Genomic DNA, 15,095 nt, shown 5'->3' with positions numbered 1-15,095 from the left:
GGACCGACCGGGGTTAAAGTTGGTGCCCCGGACGCCGGGATAAACACCGACTGTATCTGTGTGCTTTTTCGCATTGGTCATCGCAAGATTACTTTGGTCATCGCACACTGCAGTTCCGCAAGATGCACAATGTGTAAGAGACACAAAAGGTCACGAGAATAGTGTGTAGCACATTTACGGAGTCATCTTACTTCAGAGAACCTGCACAGTGCACATGTCCGCCTCAATCTCCTCACTCTGAAGTCTGAACTCTGAAAATCTGAAACCCGTGATGTGATTGCTCATCAATTTTCCTTCACCCGTTTTTTCCTGGATCGATAATTTTTGGTGCCATATTTTAGTGGCGCAGTTGGCCGACGATTGCGCAAGATTTGTATCACAAATGTAAACAAGTTGGAAGGCGGGGTAACGGAGGGTGTGTAATGAGTGTTTTCCCATTTTGCTGTAAATTTAAAGATAGGTACATCAATGCATTTATTTAATTTTTGTGTGAAAATGTGTGTAGTAGAACTGTGTCATGAATTCATTGTACGAGTGGGAAGAAAATCAGTAGAAAAGCGACGAATGACATGGTCATCACAATAGGCTTATTTTATATTAACATTTTACACCTTGACCTTGCCGGCTTATTCAGCAGTTCCTTTGGCTTATTCATGCCATTTTGGAATGAGAGAAGCAATTTCAGAAAATAAGAAGGGCATAAGACAGGGCGACTTATGTCTAGATTACTCAAATTAACTCATTCTCATTCATAAGATGTAACGCCGATGGAATATTCTATCTCGTCGAGACGATGATTAAGTGCTTAATGCTCATGTGACTTTTACCAGAATAACTCATTCTCAATTCTGTATCATATGATACTGGCTGGAACTGGAATGGACTGATGGAGTAGATTTGATGTGGTGTGACACATAGGCAATGAATGTGGCTCATTTAGATAGTTGATCTGTTACAACTTGGTCTGGCAAATTTCTTGAGTCATTGATGAATAATACCATAAACCTGAGGTAATTTTCATGGAGTTATTGCTGGTCGCGATACAGGACTTGCTATCATCACCCATCAATGACCTTTTTTACAGGTTTTGCTACAACTCAAGTGAAATGGCTGTCACCATGTCTACTCGCTTTAATCGGGTTTGGATATTGCCTATAGTCATCTCCCTTGCCACCCTTTGGCTGTATGTTTTGGTCAGCAGTGCTCCACCACTCACTACAGATGCAGATGGAAAGGTCAGCAAGGGGCTGTTTTTGTGGAGAGGGGGAGGCCGGAGGAGCCAGGACTGCATAGGCCTTCAGCATCTACAGACTGACTAATTCAGTACCTTATTAGGCATTGTTGAAGCTACAAAAAGCACGAAGGTTATGAATTGAGTGGTTTATATCAAATCTGTTTTGTGCAGTCAGCAGTCACTGTGCCACAGTGACTTTTAGTGTTGTTTGTTTAAACTGTTCTGAGTTTGAAAGATCAAATATTTGCATTGAATGTTAAAAGTAGATTGAAATCATGCTGTTATTTCCTTACTAGTTTTTTCCTTGAAACATTGAATATCAGGGTAATCTAGTCCATGATGCACCATTCTACACAGACCCCACGTCTGATCTCTGCCACAGGTGGTGACCACCCACCTGCGCTTCCCAAGCAACTTTGTTCAGCTGAAGGCGCTGGCGGTGCTTCTGCGCCACTACCAAGAGGACCACTGGCTCTTCACGCTGGTACTCTTCTGCAGCGCCTACATCTACAAGCAGTCCTTCTCCATCCCAGGCAGCATGTTCCTGAACGTGCTGGGCGGTGCGCTCTACGGCGCACTCGAGGGCTGGATGCTGTGCTGTGCGCTGACGACTCTCGGCGCCTGTAACTGCTACCTGCTGGCCAAGTACTGCTGCAGGCACCTGCTGCTCAGATACTTCAAACGGCGCATCGTCGAGCTCACAGACACGGTATGGATTGGGGGCACACTGGGCCGGGCCGGAGTCGGTGTCTGCCCGACCGAGCGTGGATGGAGTCACCGGTCAAGGATGGCGAAACGGTGTAGATGAGCTGGGAAAGGGTTTTCTAAACTGGACGAAGTGCTGTGACAGTTCATGATAGGGTATATGATTGGTGGAAATTCCTTACGTCGCTTTATCGCGAAATCTTGTGATATCGTGAAATTCATCGTGATATCATGCAATGTTTTCCTCAGTCGAATCATTTGCGATGACAGCTTTGTTTCTCGTACTCCACGCGGATGGCGGAGCCCGTTACTAATGTCCCTAATGTCATTGTGGTTCGTCTCCAGGTGCACCGTAACCGCCACCAGCTGCTCTACTTCCTGCTGTTTATCCGGATATTTCCGATGACGCCCAACTGGTTCGTCAACATGGCCTCTCCGATCGTGGGCGTGCCGCTGCACATGTTCTGCTTCTCCGTATTTGTCGGTGAGTACCACTTGTGAACGTTGTTCGAGTGTGGATTATTCGAGACTGCTTTGAAAGGAGAGGCCTGGCCTATCCAGTATGAAATGAATGTTGTCGACGTCATTGATATCGGTTTTCGGAAACGTACTGGCTTGTCGTTTTTTATTTCAATCAAAGTGGTTTCTATCTTATGGCTAAAATATCATGCAAAGGTTTCTGTTCAAACGACTGTTTTCATTAGGTACCACAATTCTGAAACGTTATTGTAGGCTTGTAGATGATTTTCTCTTTTTTAGGCATTGACATCACATTTAACGATCACACGTCCTCAGTCAATATATTTAAACCTGGTATTCTAGAGGTGAATCGTGCATGTCCCACTCCGCAGGCCTGATGCCGTACAACTTCATCTGCGTGGAGGCCGGTAACGTGTTGGGCACCCTGTCCTCCCTGGACGACCTGTTCTCCAAGGCCACGCTGCTGAAGCTGCTCTTCCTGGCCTTCATCATGCTGCTCCCGTCGCTGTACAAACGCAGTCGGCGGCAGCGGCACGGCTTCGCCAACCTGGACCTCTCCAGCTCGTACATATTGTAGCGGCGACGGTGCCTGGTGTGAGTGAACGCTACTGAGCTCTGACTGGAGTTACTTGTGCAACTGCCGGCAGCTGAGGGAGCGGACCGCGAGCATCGGTGGCATTTTGGGCGGCTGTTTTTGTTTGTGGTTATGCTGGGCTGTGCCTGTGCTGCAGAATGGACATGTTTTGTGTGTAACTGCATCATGTAGCGACATACTGGATGATATTACGACTTCCCATTCCTTCTAACTTCGTTAGAACTTTTACACGGCTTGCCTAATGTGCCTGAGTTCAGGTTTACTGTTACACACGCAACTGCCAGTATGAAAATTGACAATTGACATGCTAGCCGCTGCAGCTGCTGTCGAGTGGAGCTATCCTGCCATTTCACCAGCGTGATGCTTGGTTTACTGACCCGTGCGGTCATCCCACCGCTTCTGGCACATTAGCCGCACTGTGTGTGAGTCTGCCAGCCATGATCCGCTGCGAGATCGGATGTGGCCGCTGCGTATGTGGCCGGATGTCCATACTCCGCACTCACATCCCGCGGAGCTGCAGTGGGCCTCTGTGACTACGCACCAAGCTGGTCCACCTCTCGAGTCTCCCATTCGGTCAACCTAAGTGTGAGCTTTTACCTCAGTCGGCGTTATATGGTCGCCTTTTGTGGATAACATGTTGGATTTATGATCGTTAGTGTATGGGGGCTAGGGGCCTGTTCGTTTTGTTGTCTCGGCATTCGATCACTCAACGGCAGCGTAAGAAGCGTGGGAGATGAAGCGAGCTATGTTCCACCGATAACATGTTGTGTAGGCTGCACAATGCACAGATTTAACACACTGGAGACCCAACAAGTGTCTAGTGCGATGCGATTCAGTCAGTTTCATGCTAGTGCATTCGCGTGATTGTGTATGCAACGTTGCTGAGTTGAACTACTGTGAATTAGTTTATCGTGGATTTGTGATCGATTTGTCAGTCACTTTGATCGAACGTTTATAGTCATGCCACGTTCGAACGTCACGTTTGCCTTGCTTCCCTGGGTGCGCTCAGGCGCCGTCGTGTCACCGCGATAAGTTCAGGTTGTGAAGTGTAACTTTGATTATATGTTTGAACCAATGATCACAATCCATTGTTCCGGGGCGGGTCCGCTGCTGAGCACTGCACACCGCTGCATTGTGATAGCTGTGCACCCGGTGCACATTTACTTTGTGCAATTTATGACCAAATTTTGGAGATGAGCAATGAGCATTGAGCATGGTATTGATAGACTTATGTTTCGGGCAGGATTTTGACCAATGATGTTGCGTCTCTTTCATGACAAATAAACTGTGTCCCATCGTTACCGATGGCATGCGGTCCGTCAAACCAGCACCAAATCCCACGGCTGACAATCTCACTGGCTTGTAACGCAGAAAACACGCACCGATAGATCGGTTTATGTTGTATTTACCAACCACCAATATTTAAAAACACCACCGCTTGTCAAAAATAAATAGCTCAACATCAATATCGCCCAACATAAGCGGAGCTCGGTAGCTCCAGCAGCTCTTCCTCCGTCTAAAATGATGACCGTTCACATCGGGCTTCACGGTCGTATCGACTCACATACTCTGGCGTGGTCAACACACCACAATCGTGTCACATCGTTCGCTTTCGCTGTCGGTCTAGAATCAGGTCTCCGTAAAGCGGCGCAGCCACGCAGGTCTGTCAGGCTGGGATGTTCAATGATTAGAGCTAACGATTCCTTGGTGCTGGACGCAGGGTTCGAGCAGCTGTTTTAGGCCCTTGCGAGCAGCCTCCTTTTAACTAGATAGTCATTGTTTGGTGTTACGAACTCTGCATCACGTCATCACACTAGTGCTTACAATTACGGGGAACGAAACGATACTCATTTCTCAGGAATGTTATTCTCGCATGGCAGTGGGCCAACAGACGTCTTCCTTCAATATAAGTAATGAATACCAGAGACCGGCATAACAACATATTTCTGTCATATTCTATGAACTCCTCTCGGGAAATTATAACTCGCAATCTGAATCTGACCCGGCTCGAACAGATCATATCAGCTCAGAAGATTCACTCCCACTCGCTTTCTCTCCTCATACCCTCTTGTCCCTTGGAACGGAGGCTGCAACACAATCCGTCACACGCCTCTCCGCCGTGGTTGCTCTCGCTCGCCACTCACTCTCTCCACTCCTCCCTCCCCCATCCCTCTCACCGCTCTCTCACCGTCTTACGCCCTCAGAGCGCCATCATCTGAGCGCGCAGGTCGTCCAGGCTGGTCTGGTCCGAGGTGTCCGCCGCCGCCGGCGCGTCCACCGTCGGAGGGGGCGGCGCCGGCTCGTCGCGGCTGTAGGCCAGTCGCACACCCTGTACCAGCTCCTTCTCTGGCTCCTCCGGTGCCGTCTCGTCCACCAGACTGATGCCTGGTGGAGAGGAATTTCGGGTCAGCGGAAGGGGATGGGACAAACACGGAAGGAATGCGTCGCAACGAGACGGATGATCAGTTTGGTCGTAATTCTAATGTATTATTTGCGCTATGCAACTCAGATATTGCAAGATATTTGCTAGTACATAATTACACCAACCGAACAAGAATCATACCATCGAAAAATCTCAGCCTACGAATCGGCTTGCCCAGCGGTGCGTCTGTCTGCGTCACTACGCCTATTTTACACGCATTGCTCCACTCACCCCATTCGTTATCCTCGTGCACCACTTCCTTCTTTTCTTCTTCCACCACCTCCTCTTTGGGTTTGGCAGCCTCTCGTTCCTGATACTCCTTCTGCCGTTGTCTGTAGAGTGAAGATAAACCAATGAACACGTGACTTAACGCTCGGAAAACGAAAGATTCCAATGGAGGGAACCGGCTAATGTGCTTCGTAGTACTTCTACATGTGAGCCTGCATCTACGATTAGCTGTAGAGTTTCAAGCCACACCAACTTCGCTTACAGAAGAAAAAAAACTGCCAAATGGTTAGCATTACTGTTGTCTTTAGGGACTTAATTATAAACTTATTACTTGGGCATCAATTTTACCGAAAAATCAGTGGTCTCATTCTCCGGTGAGGAGCGCAAGGACGCACCTGCAATACGAGTCGTCACAGCTCGGGTTCGGCTTCATGCTCATCGTGGGGAAGAAGTCCTGCAATGACGAGTAGCCCAGATAGTGGGTGACGTTGCCGAACTTCAGTAGGTACCTGCCGGTGACGGCCATCGTCAGGGGTCAGCAACAGAGTTCGTTGTACAGACCGACCAGACCGTATACTTACAGTTAACGTCACACAACTTGTCAATAAGTTTACGGAATACAGAATTACGGCGAGTTCAGGTGATTGCGGGACGCCATCAAGAAACAATTAGCTCTACAAGGGCTTTATAAGAGCCTGTTCAGGTTTGTCGACCTTTTTGCACCCAAAGTCACGGCAACAGCGCAGCAAGTCTTTCACATTCACGTCAACAAGTCATTCATTCATCACAAGTCAAGTTATCACAAGACAGAAAGTCATTCAAAGCAAACCCGTCACCTACAAGTCGGCTTTGGGTACCCCATCCTATCCTCAACCTTCACCGGCCGACTCACTTGAGCGTGTTCTGGACGAGAAGCCCGGACACGACGCCCATGGTGGTGGGAAGCGAGGCAGCGCACACGCCGTCTCGCTTCAGCGTCTTCTCGTCGATACCGGAGGCGACGATCAGCGGCGGGGCGCAGGCGAAACAGGCCAGCTCGCCGGGTATCACCAGCTGGATATGACCTGTATAGGGGGAGGGGGGATGGGGAGGTGATGGCGAGTTTGTGAGATGTGGAGATCGTATGACGATGTGCTTTGAAAACTCTTGATCTTAAAAACGATGGTTCATGGATTGGCAAATGTATGTGTACCGCAGACGGCAACTGGCAGAAGTCTACAATGACCAGATTCATAAAGCACATTGTGGGCAGATTTGAGCTTTCCCCAGGTGATCACTGATCATCTCTAACATGATCGACCAAGACTGATCGAATAGCCTGCTGGACTCACCGGAGACGGCGTTTTCGGCGACGCCCGACTCGAACCAGGTCTGGCCCAGCTCGTTGCAGGCCGTGTTGATGGCCATGCGCGCCTCAAAGTTGTCCACACAGCTGAGCACCAGGTCCACTGGGCCGTCTGTTAGACTGCCGGATCTGAAAGCGGAATGACAGAGCACAGATCATATCGAGCCAGATGGGATGTTTGTTGAGGACTCGTCACTTATCAGCAAACTCTTCGATATGATGATGACGCTCACATAAGCATGAAACTTAAAAGAGGCAGACTTAAGTGGGCATGTAGATTGGACTGGACTGGACAGTAAACACTCATGAGTGGACAGCCTCATAGGTACCGCATAACAATCCTTCATATTCACTCATGTGTCCTCCTGCCCTGATCAGTCTCACCGACCTGATCCTGCCCATGAAGTGGTCAAAGTTGTCCACTGTGGTGATGTTGTAATTGTGGCACTCTATGGTGACGTCGGGATTGATGGAGACCAGGGTGCGGGCGGCCGCCTCCACCTTGCTCAGGCCGGCCTGGTGCGGCTGGTAGAACAGCCGGTTCATGTTGGCCAGCTCGACCTTGTCGTAGTCAAACAGCAGCAGCTGGGGGTGAGACAATGACAAATGTCAGTGAATTTGAACGTGATGAGGAACCGATGCCTGCGTTCGGGCGGGCCATTTTTTGCGTGGAATTTCCACGATGAGGAATTCCTCACGAAAACGGTCGTTCGGGCATCACGAAACGCGAGGAATCCCAAGAGATCCGGCGAAACGGGCTTGCTCGAGCGGCCATTTTGTGAGGAATTCCACACCAAAGAAATTCCACAAGATTAACGGCATGTCCAAATGCATTGTAGGTATTTTCTTTATAGATTTAGCTCCAATGTTTGGATGGACAGATTGACAGAGCCGGGGGCCGGGGCCCACGCTAAGCAGAGCTTGTTGCATAGACCCCGACCCCTACCGTCCGATCGCGCAATTCCGGGTCACGGGAGAATTTAGATGCCAAAGTTTAACATGCCCTTCAAAGCCGGACACGGCCTGTCCCACTCAACTGCCTTCAACTGGCTGTGCCTGCAGCTCCTACCAACCGCAAACTGTCCCCATCAGGAGTCTCAAATATCGAGCACCAGAGCGACTCAAACCCGGGCTCTCACTACCGGGAGTCCGGTGCTCTACCAACTGAGCTACGGGATAGGTATACTATCTCCATCAAGCTGAATCGACCCAGCAGGTGAGCAGCCACTCCCCAGTGCTAGAGGCATTAAACAAATAGCTGGTAAAAGTAAAGGCAGTCATATTGTGAAGTGGGAGAAAAACAAATGAAATAATTCCCAACAAATGGGGAAAGACTATATTCAATATTGAGCTAACATAATGGTGTCTGAGGAGTCAGGAATGGACTGTGCCCCCTGCAACAGTACCACTCCTCCTTTACAGGGTGGCTGAAATGGTAACAGTTCAGTGGCAGCTGCTCACCTTACCGATTCCACATCGAGTTAACATCTCGGCAGCCACTGATCCAACTCCTCCCACTCCCACAACTGCTACGGCGAACTCTCTGATCTGTTCATAGTTGTCCACAATTCCCATCCTCTTCAGTGCCATCAAACGACTGGAAAAAGATCAAAGGTTACAGTAGGGGTATGATAATTATGCTAAGTAAAATGAGCAAACAGAGATTCCGTTTGGATAAATGCTCACCATGGTTGATCTAGCATATTGGTGACCATCATCATGAAATATTTAGGTGTTAACTAATAACCACGTTTCATTCATGGGGGAAGTCATTTAAGACAACAATAAAGTTACCCACCAAAGTCAAAGTTGTTTCATATATATAAATTCCTTGTAAAAGAATATTTATACGAAGCCCAACCACTCTTTTAACTTGATCAGTTACTTTCACACTTTGTTTTTAGACTTGTAGGAAAATAAATAAAATAACAATACTTCACCTATATGGGTTTGCATCCACAACTTCACTAGACATCTGCTCAATTTTCTCTCGGCCCCGTCGTTCTTCACATGATTCCTTTTTTATCGCCTCCAATTCTTTTTCGAGCTCGACAATTCTTCTCTTCAATTCTTCAGACATATTTGCTTGTTTGCCTTTTATCTCTCGTGGACCTCCAGTTCAAATGCTTCCTTAGTAATCAAACCATAAAGACATCAACCCCGAAGCGAGACCATATGGAATTTTGGTCAACACATCAACCTGTTTTGCATTGAATGTTGATTTTAGCTGTTCTTTCTGCCCTGCGTAACGTTCAAGAAATTGAGAATGCAGAAAAAAAGAAAAACATAATTGGCCTAATGCCGTTTTACGGCCTGTTGCAAGAGCGTATGATTCTGTGAACGAACACTCAAATCGTATGTGCATTTGTCTCAGACCATCATTAAATGTCTCATTTACGTTTAATATGGTAGCATTTGTCGCGGCTCTTTTTGCGTCATTATGACGTACATAGCAAAAATTATTTTACTAAAAGGACATAATTATAATGCAATTCTCTGCATTCGCTGCCATTAAATCAGTTATTGAGCGATTCGTATAATTCAAAAACTGTTCACAAAGCTTACACACCTCAAATTTCTCGGTACCGATGTTTCTTGTTCTTTTCGTGATGTCATTTCTAGCCTCGGACTGCATGCTATGCATGCTGCAAGCTATACGATACATAGCAGGTCATTGACATAGATTAGCACATGGATGCATGACGTTCGTCATCCTCTTCCACATCATCAGCCGGCGGCGTTGGGTGAGGTTTGGTAAGGTAGGTGAATCTGTGTTTGTTTTCATGGTACCAGGAGAGCACCCCCTGGTTTACGGTTCACCTTGGTACACACCAAATAACTTCTTGGTGGATTACAATCAGGGTGCATCACATGTACAGTTGACTACAGATGATGTTCCACTTGACTGGAAAGCTAAGTTATTCAGCTTTTCACACAGTAAAGTGTATCTATGGTGAGCGCTGGGTCCCAGCATTAACTGTCATTCAGCCTGTGTGATGCGACACAACCTACCACTCTAGGCAACTGATTGCTTGTGAAAAGTGGATGGTTTATGCTGATGAGGCAAAGGTAGGTACTGACGCTTGGCGGGCCATTCCAATTCACCTGCGACCCGGCCACAGGTGGGGAATAACCAATGCCTCTCTCCTGCTCATGCTGGAGCCCTGGCTTGGCAACATATTCCCTGGATTCGCTAGAAGAGCTTGGTTGCAAGTCAACCTACACTGTGCCTCTGCAGCCTTCTAGCAGCTAGGCTACATTGTCTGTGATTGCTTGGGCGTCCGTTGCGCGTCTGCATGGAGGCTGAGTGCTCTATATGCAAGTATGTCTGCTTTCTAATTTCTGGGGATACCACTGTGAGCAGGTATGAGTACTGAGTATGGAGTATGGACACCCAGTCCCACTGGCCACTGCCAATTTGCCAGGTGGTCTCTCTTGCCCCTGGAGGAGAAGAGGAGCAGCAGTTTGCCAGTTTCGAGATAGATACCAAGGGTGGTTGCCTGTCATCCATCACCTCTGCCCATAAGGACCAGCACCATGTGAGAGTTTGAGCATGGAACCATGGGCACCTGCTTGCAGTGCAATGCACAATGCACAGTCAGTCTTGAAAGAACCGTGCATCAGTGTGGTGGGTCCATCAAGCCTGACTGAAAAAGGGCTGCTAAATTTGAGAGTCACCAATTGACCAATTGACATCCTCATCCACTCCCCAAGTCCATTGGTTCAGTGACTCAAATATAACAGCCCTGCCTTGGATGGGCTTTATGGATCCACTGCACCAATGCGCGGTGCTTCCAATACTGACTGTAGAGCTAATTGTGAATGCACAAGTACAGGTTTTCTGCAGTGATCTCTCATCTTGAACTCCTTTTGCTCTCAGTTCCTGAACTTGGGGAGGGTGTGGCTCCACTAATTTCATTCATGGTGCAGCCTTCTACTGTTCCATCACTTCAGATCCACATCGCATGTCCTGAGGGGGAGGACAAGGTGCTTTTTGTTCCTTAATGGTCTGGTTGGTGAGGGATAGGGGGCAAGGGAGCATCACCTAAAGTCGCGTCTCGCTTCATTCCACGTGACAGGCTCGAGGTGTCTTCAGTCTCCCCAGGCATCTCCAGTCTGTACTTCAGTCTCCATCAGTCTTCGTTCAGTCTCCGCGGCCCTATTCTGCGATCGCTTGCGCGGTCGTCTGTCGGTAGTGATCCCACCAGGCAGAGCATAGTGATCCCACCAGGCAGAGCATCTTAGTGGCTCGAGACCTGCACATGACTTGGACGATCGGTATGCCAGCTTCTGCCATTAGCGGTCATGTTTCTTTTTTTTTGAGCGGCCATGCTGGTGTTGAGAGTTTGCACTGCAGCCGGCTACCACGCGAACCATGGAACTCGTGGTCGAACTGCTCGACGTTTCTGTAGGACATGGCGGGTAGCCTCGCCGACCCTGCATACTCGAGTCCGAGTGTTCCTGTGATGTAGTCATGAACTACCGTCCAGAGCTGTTGTTCTTGGAAACACCATGACTGGCTGGTTATTGTGCGTAGATGTGCGATCCAAGGCTTGATTTCCCCCAAACACTGGCGCAGAGTTCGCCAAAGTGAATCAACACCCCCTTGTAACTCGGCTCCTGGGCCACGTAGCGATACGCGGAAGGCGGCGTTCGAAAGAGCGTCAAAAATAATGACGAAATCACTTCGGTCAATTTTTTGGTCAGGTCAAAGGTCAGGTCACCAGAGGTCATAGAAGGCAAAATTTCGCCGATTTCCAGGTCGAATGTCGAAAATTTCCAAGAAGCCAACGCATAACTCGGGAACCAATAGAGCTACAGCGCCGCGGAAAAGTGCATTCGATAGCCCTATTAACGCCCTTTCTGAGTAATTCTCTCAGATTTGACCTAACGTCAACGGTTTTGCCTGCAGGGGGCAAAAACTGCAAAAATAGCCGATTTTTTCGGAAATAGTTTTTCTGCAATAACTTTTGACCCAAGCTTTGTACGAGCTTACTTTTACCGGCATCGTGTTCCTCTCGTCAAGACGCATCGAATGAACTATAATTTGACCTTGAAAGGTCAACTTGAAAATTTGACCTCAGGTCAAGGTCATGACCTGACCGGAAAGGATCATGTTGCAGCATATCAGTCGATCCGTATCGTCGAGCTGAACACATCTAAGGCGTTTTCATCGCTCTAGCATGCCTCTATCAAAAGCTATTTGCGAAAAACTGTTAGATACCAGTCGTGACCTAAGATGACCTCAGGGCATAAACAAGGGTCACGGACACCATTTTCATGTTCTGTGTGTCTAAACCACTTGTAATTCGGTGTTTGGGAGTGTTTATAATGTCTTTCGTCCAAAAGAGGCGCATTTCAATTTTCTCCCATTGATTTATAATGGGGAGGTCGCAAAATTGACCTGACCTTAGGTCATCGGTATCAAAATTCTGAGATATACATTTTGTACATGCTATTGCAGCATTGCTCTTAGCAATCGCTGAAAGTTTCAAAGCGATCGGCTACTCGGTGTAGCTGTGACTGACATGAAAACTTTTTATGAGGTGAGGTCACTTCAAGTGACCTGGTGACCTGACCTTGAATGACCTTGGTCTTAAATTTTCACAACATGTGTAGAATTGATGTATGATAAGGTGTACCAAAAACGGCGGCGGGGTTAAGCACCCCTGGAGCACTATTGCACGGTGACTTTTGAATTTCAGGGAGTGCTCGAGCACCCCCAAAACCCCTAATTCTGCACCCCTGGGTGCCAGGATCGACCCTTGGGGAAGGCCTGTCCTGGAAGGGGATCCGATCTGTGCACGCTGTTCAACTTCGCCGTGGCTTGGTGGTAGCAAATCAGGTAGGTAGCGAGGGAGCAAACTTTTTTATTTAGCAATGTGCCATTGACACTCCCACAATACCACATTACTGACGGTTTGCTCTTGTCACCAGGAAACACCATGAGTGCCGAGCAGCTGGAGCAGTACAACAGGAGGGCCGAGCAGGCTGAGGAGGAGATCCGCCAGCTGCACAGCACCCTGCAGAAGCTGCTGTCTGGCTCTGCGAACTCCAACGATACCGACTCCGAGGAGGTGGCCCGGCTTCGCGCCGAGAACCAGAAGCTGCGGTACCGCGTCGGCATTCTGCGCCGGGCGACCGAAGAGGAACAGGCTAAGTCAGGCGGTGCGCATTCGAAAACGGGCAGCACAGCTATGGCGGGCGGAGCGCAGTGTCTGTTCGTGGCGCTGTCGGAACTGTTCAGCGCCGCCATCCGGGCTGCTTTCCCAGACATGGATGAAGTGGCGACGGCTGTCAATTCGAACTCGCGCTTCGGCGACTACCAGTGCAACGCCGCGCTGCCGATCGTGAAGCGACTCAAGGACAAGGGTGTCAAGATGAGTCCGCGCGACGTGGCACAGAAAATCATCGACTGCGTGCCGAGCAGCCCGCTGGTCGAACGGCTGGAAGTGGCCGGCGCTGGCTTCATCAACGTGTTCGTCAACAAGACGTTCGCGGCGGAGCAGCTGCGGCTGATGATCGTGGGTGGCGTGCCGGCGCCTACCGTGCCTCGCCGACGCGTCGTCATCGACTACTCGTCTCCCAACATCGCTAAGGAGATGCACGTGGGCCACCTGCGCTCCACCATCATAGGCGACAGCATCGCGCGACTGCTCGACTTCCTCGGTCACGATGTGCTGCGGATCAACCACCTGGGTGACTGGGGCACCCAGTTCGGCATGCTGATCGCTCACCTCGCCGACAAGTTCCCCAACTTCCGAACCGAGACGCCGCCCATTACCGACCTCCAGGCGTTCTACAAGGAATCAAAAAAGCGGTTTGACGAGGACGAGGCCTTCAAGAAGCGGGCGTACGACTGCGTTGTACGACTTCAGTCCTATGAAGAGGACATCATCAAAGCCTGGAAGCTCATTTGCGCTGTATCCGAGCGCGAGTTTGAGAAGATCTACGAGCGGCTGAACGTGCACGGTCTGGTCCCGCGCGGCGAGTCGTTCTACCAGAGCCGCATGCAGGGTGTGGTGCAGCAGCTGACCGAGGCCGGTTTCCTGGAGGAGGACGACGGCCGGAAGATCATGTTTGCGCCCGGCTGCGACCTGCCGCTGACGGTGGTCAAGTCGGACGGCGGCTTCACGTACGATACGTCGGACATGGCGGCGCTGCGGCAGCGCATCCAGGAGGAGCGCGCCGACTGGCTCATCTACGTGGTGGATGCCGGCCAGGGCGCCCACCTGCAGTCAGTGTTCGCGTGCGCACGCCGCGCCGGCTGGCTCGACGGAGGCGTCCGCTGCGACCACGTCGGTTTTGGTGTCGTGCTTGGCGAGGACAAGAAAAAGTTCAAGACGCGCTCGGGCGACACGGTGCGGCTGGTCGATCTGCTGGACGAGGGTGTGCGCCGCGCACAAGAGAAACTCCGCGAGAAGGGCCGCGACCAGGAGCTGACCGCCGACGAGCTGCGCGAGGCGCAGGAGAACGTCGCCTACGGCTGTATCAAGTACGCCGACCTGTCACACAACCGCAACCACGAGTACGTGTTCTCGTTCGACAAGATGCTGGACGACCGGGGCAACACGGCCGCGTACCTGCTGTACGCTCTGACGCGGATCCGCTCCATCAGCCGCCGGGCGCAGCTAACGCCCGAACAGCTGCTGGAGGCGGCCCGAGCTGGCACCGCCATCCAGCTGCTGCACGAGAAGGAGTGGAAGCTGGCGCGCGTGCTGCTGCGCTTCCCAGAGGTGGTGGTACGCGTCACCGAGGACCTCTTCATCCACAGTCTATGCGACTACCTGTATGAGTTGTCGACCACGTTCACCGAGTTCTACGACAACTGCTACTGCGTGGAGAAGGACCGGCAAACGGGCGAGGTGGTAAACGTCAACATGTCGCGCATGCTGCTCTGCGAAGCGACCGCACAGGTGATGACCAGGTGCTTCGACATCCTGGGCATCAAGACGGTGCAGAAGATGTGATCCCTGTGCCCTCTAAGCGATGCTTAATTTTGACATGGTTTTCACCAAAGCCCGTGATCTGGTTGTGGACTATTTTAAATATAACCAGCAGTCAAATGATCGCGTGTTTGACGTTT

General features: G+C 50.1%; 3 protein-coding genes across 12 annotated transcripts; 2 read left to right on the top strand and 1 right to left on the bottom strand.

Annotated features, from left to right (window-relative positions):
* Nucleotides 1–334: 334 nt before the first annotated feature.
* On the top strand, nucleotides 335–4,315 carry LOC122380540 (transmembrane protein 41A-B-like). 5 transcript variants are annotated; one of them, XM_043363776.1, is made up of 5 exons: nucleotides 335–415; nucleotides 1,085–1,235; nucleotides 1,617–1,943; nucleotides 2,285–2,423; nucleotides 2,791–4,315. In XM_043363776.1, the coding sequence occupies exons 2-5, from the start codon at nucleotides 1,107–1,109 to the stop codon at nucleotides 2,994–2,996; spliced, it is 801 nt and encodes a 266-aa protein (XP_043219711.1). In that variant the 5' UTR covers nucleotides 335–415; nucleotides 1,085–1,106; the 3' UTR covers nucleotides 2,997–4,315. The 5 variants fall into 5 exon arrangements, with proteins under 5 accessions (XP_043219711.1, XP_043219710.1, XP_043219712.1 ...); XM_043363775.1 differs by having other exon boundaries at nucleotides 373–405; XM_043363777.1 differs by lacking the exon at nucleotides 335–415 and adding an exon at nucleotides 419–444.
* Nucleotides 4,316–4,399: 84 nt separating this feature from the next.
* LOC122380539 (ubiquitin-like modifier-activating enzyme 5) lies at nucleotides 4,400–9,395 on the bottom strand. Of its 2 annotated transcripts, none has more exons than XM_043363771.1 (8): nucleotides 8,950–9,395; nucleotides 8,471–8,606; nucleotides 7,398–7,594; nucleotides 6,996–7,138; nucleotides 6,557–6,728; nucleotides 6,060–6,173; nucleotides 5,668–5,768; nucleotides 4,400–5,399 (listed from the first exon to the last, which is right to left on the bottom strand). In XM_043363771.1, exons 1-8 carry the CDS (start codon nucleotides 9,087–9,089, stop codon nucleotides 5,215–5,217), a joined length of 1,188 nt encoding a protein of 395 aa, XP_043219706.1. In that variant the 5' UTR covers nucleotides 9,090–9,395; the 3' UTR covers nucleotides 4,400–5,214. The 2 variants fall into 2 exon arrangements, with proteins under 2 accessions (XP_043219706.1, XP_043219707.1); XM_043363772.1 differs by having other exon boundaries at nucleotides 8,808–9,326.
* On the top strand, nucleotides 9,338–15,078 carry LOC122380537 (arginine--tRNA ligase, cytoplasmic-like). Of its 5 annotated transcripts, none has more exons than XM_043363767.1 (2): nucleotides 9,338–9,768; nucleotides 12,947–15,078. In XM_043363767.1, the coding sequence occupies exon 2, from the start codon at nucleotides 12,955–12,957 to the stop codon at nucleotides 14,977–14,979; it is 2,025 nt and encodes a 674-aa protein (XP_043219702.1). In that variant the 5' UTR covers nucleotides 9,338–9,768; nucleotides 12,947–12,954; the 3' UTR covers nucleotides 14,980–15,078. The 5 variants fall into 5 exon arrangements, with proteins under 5 accessions (XP_043219702.1, XP_043219701.1, XP_043219700.1 ...); XM_043363766.1 differs by having other exon boundaries at nucleotides 9,604–9,753; XM_043363765.1 differs by having other exon boundaries at nucleotides 9,658–9,763.
* The last annotated feature ends 17 nt before the right edge of the window (nucleotides 15,079–15,095 follow it).

This window comes from Amphibalanus amphitrite, unplaced genomic scaffold, assembly GCF_019059575.1.
Source record: "Amphibalanus amphitrite isolate SeventyFive unplaced genomic scaffold, NRLGWU_Aamphi_draft 000100F_arrow, whole genome shotgun sequence".
In the NCBI taxonomy this organism is placed as follows: Eukaryota; Metazoa; Arthropoda; class Thecostraca; order Balanomorpha; family Balanidae; genus Amphibalanus; species Amphibalanus amphitrite.
Note: the sequence above shows the minus strand (reverse complement) of the source record. Positions and strands in the feature narration are given on the sequence as shown.

Excerpts from the sequence above, each read along its gene's own strand:
- LOC122380540 (XM_043363773.1), top strand. The coding sequence starts at position 570 with ATGGTCATCACAATAGGCTTATTTTATATTAACATTTTACACCTTGAC. Across the intron at positions 1,236-1,616 it reads CTACAGATGCAGATGGAAAG|GTGGTGACCACCCACCTGCG; the intron begins GTCAGCAAGGGG and ends TCTCTGCCACAG. Across the intron at positions 2,424-2,790 it reads CTGCTTCTCCGTATTTGTCG|GCCTGATGCCGTACAACTTC; the intron begins GTGAGTACCACT and ends CCCACTCCGCAG.
- LOC122380539 (XM_043363771.1), bottom strand. The coding sequence starts at position 9,089 with ATGTCTGAAGAATTGAAGAGAAGAATTGTCGAGCTCGAAAAAGAATTG. Across the intron at positions 8,607-8,949 it reads GTGGATGCAAACCCATATAG|TCGTTTGATGGCACTGAAGA; the intron begins GTGAAGTATTGT and ends ATCTTTTTCCAG. Across the intron at positions 7,595-8,470 it reads CTCGATGTGGAATCGGTAAG|CTGCTGCTGTTTGACTACGA; the intron begins GTGAGCAGCTGC and ends TCTCACCCCCAG.
- LOC122380537 (XM_043363765.1), top strand. The coding sequence starts at position 9,709 with ATGACGTTCGTCATCCTCTTCCACATCATCAGCCGGCGGCGTTGGGTG. Across the intron at positions 9,764-12,946 it reads GCGGCGTTGGGTGAGGTTTG|GAAACACCATGAGTGCCGAG; the intron begins GTAAGGTAGGTG and ends TCTTGTCACCAG.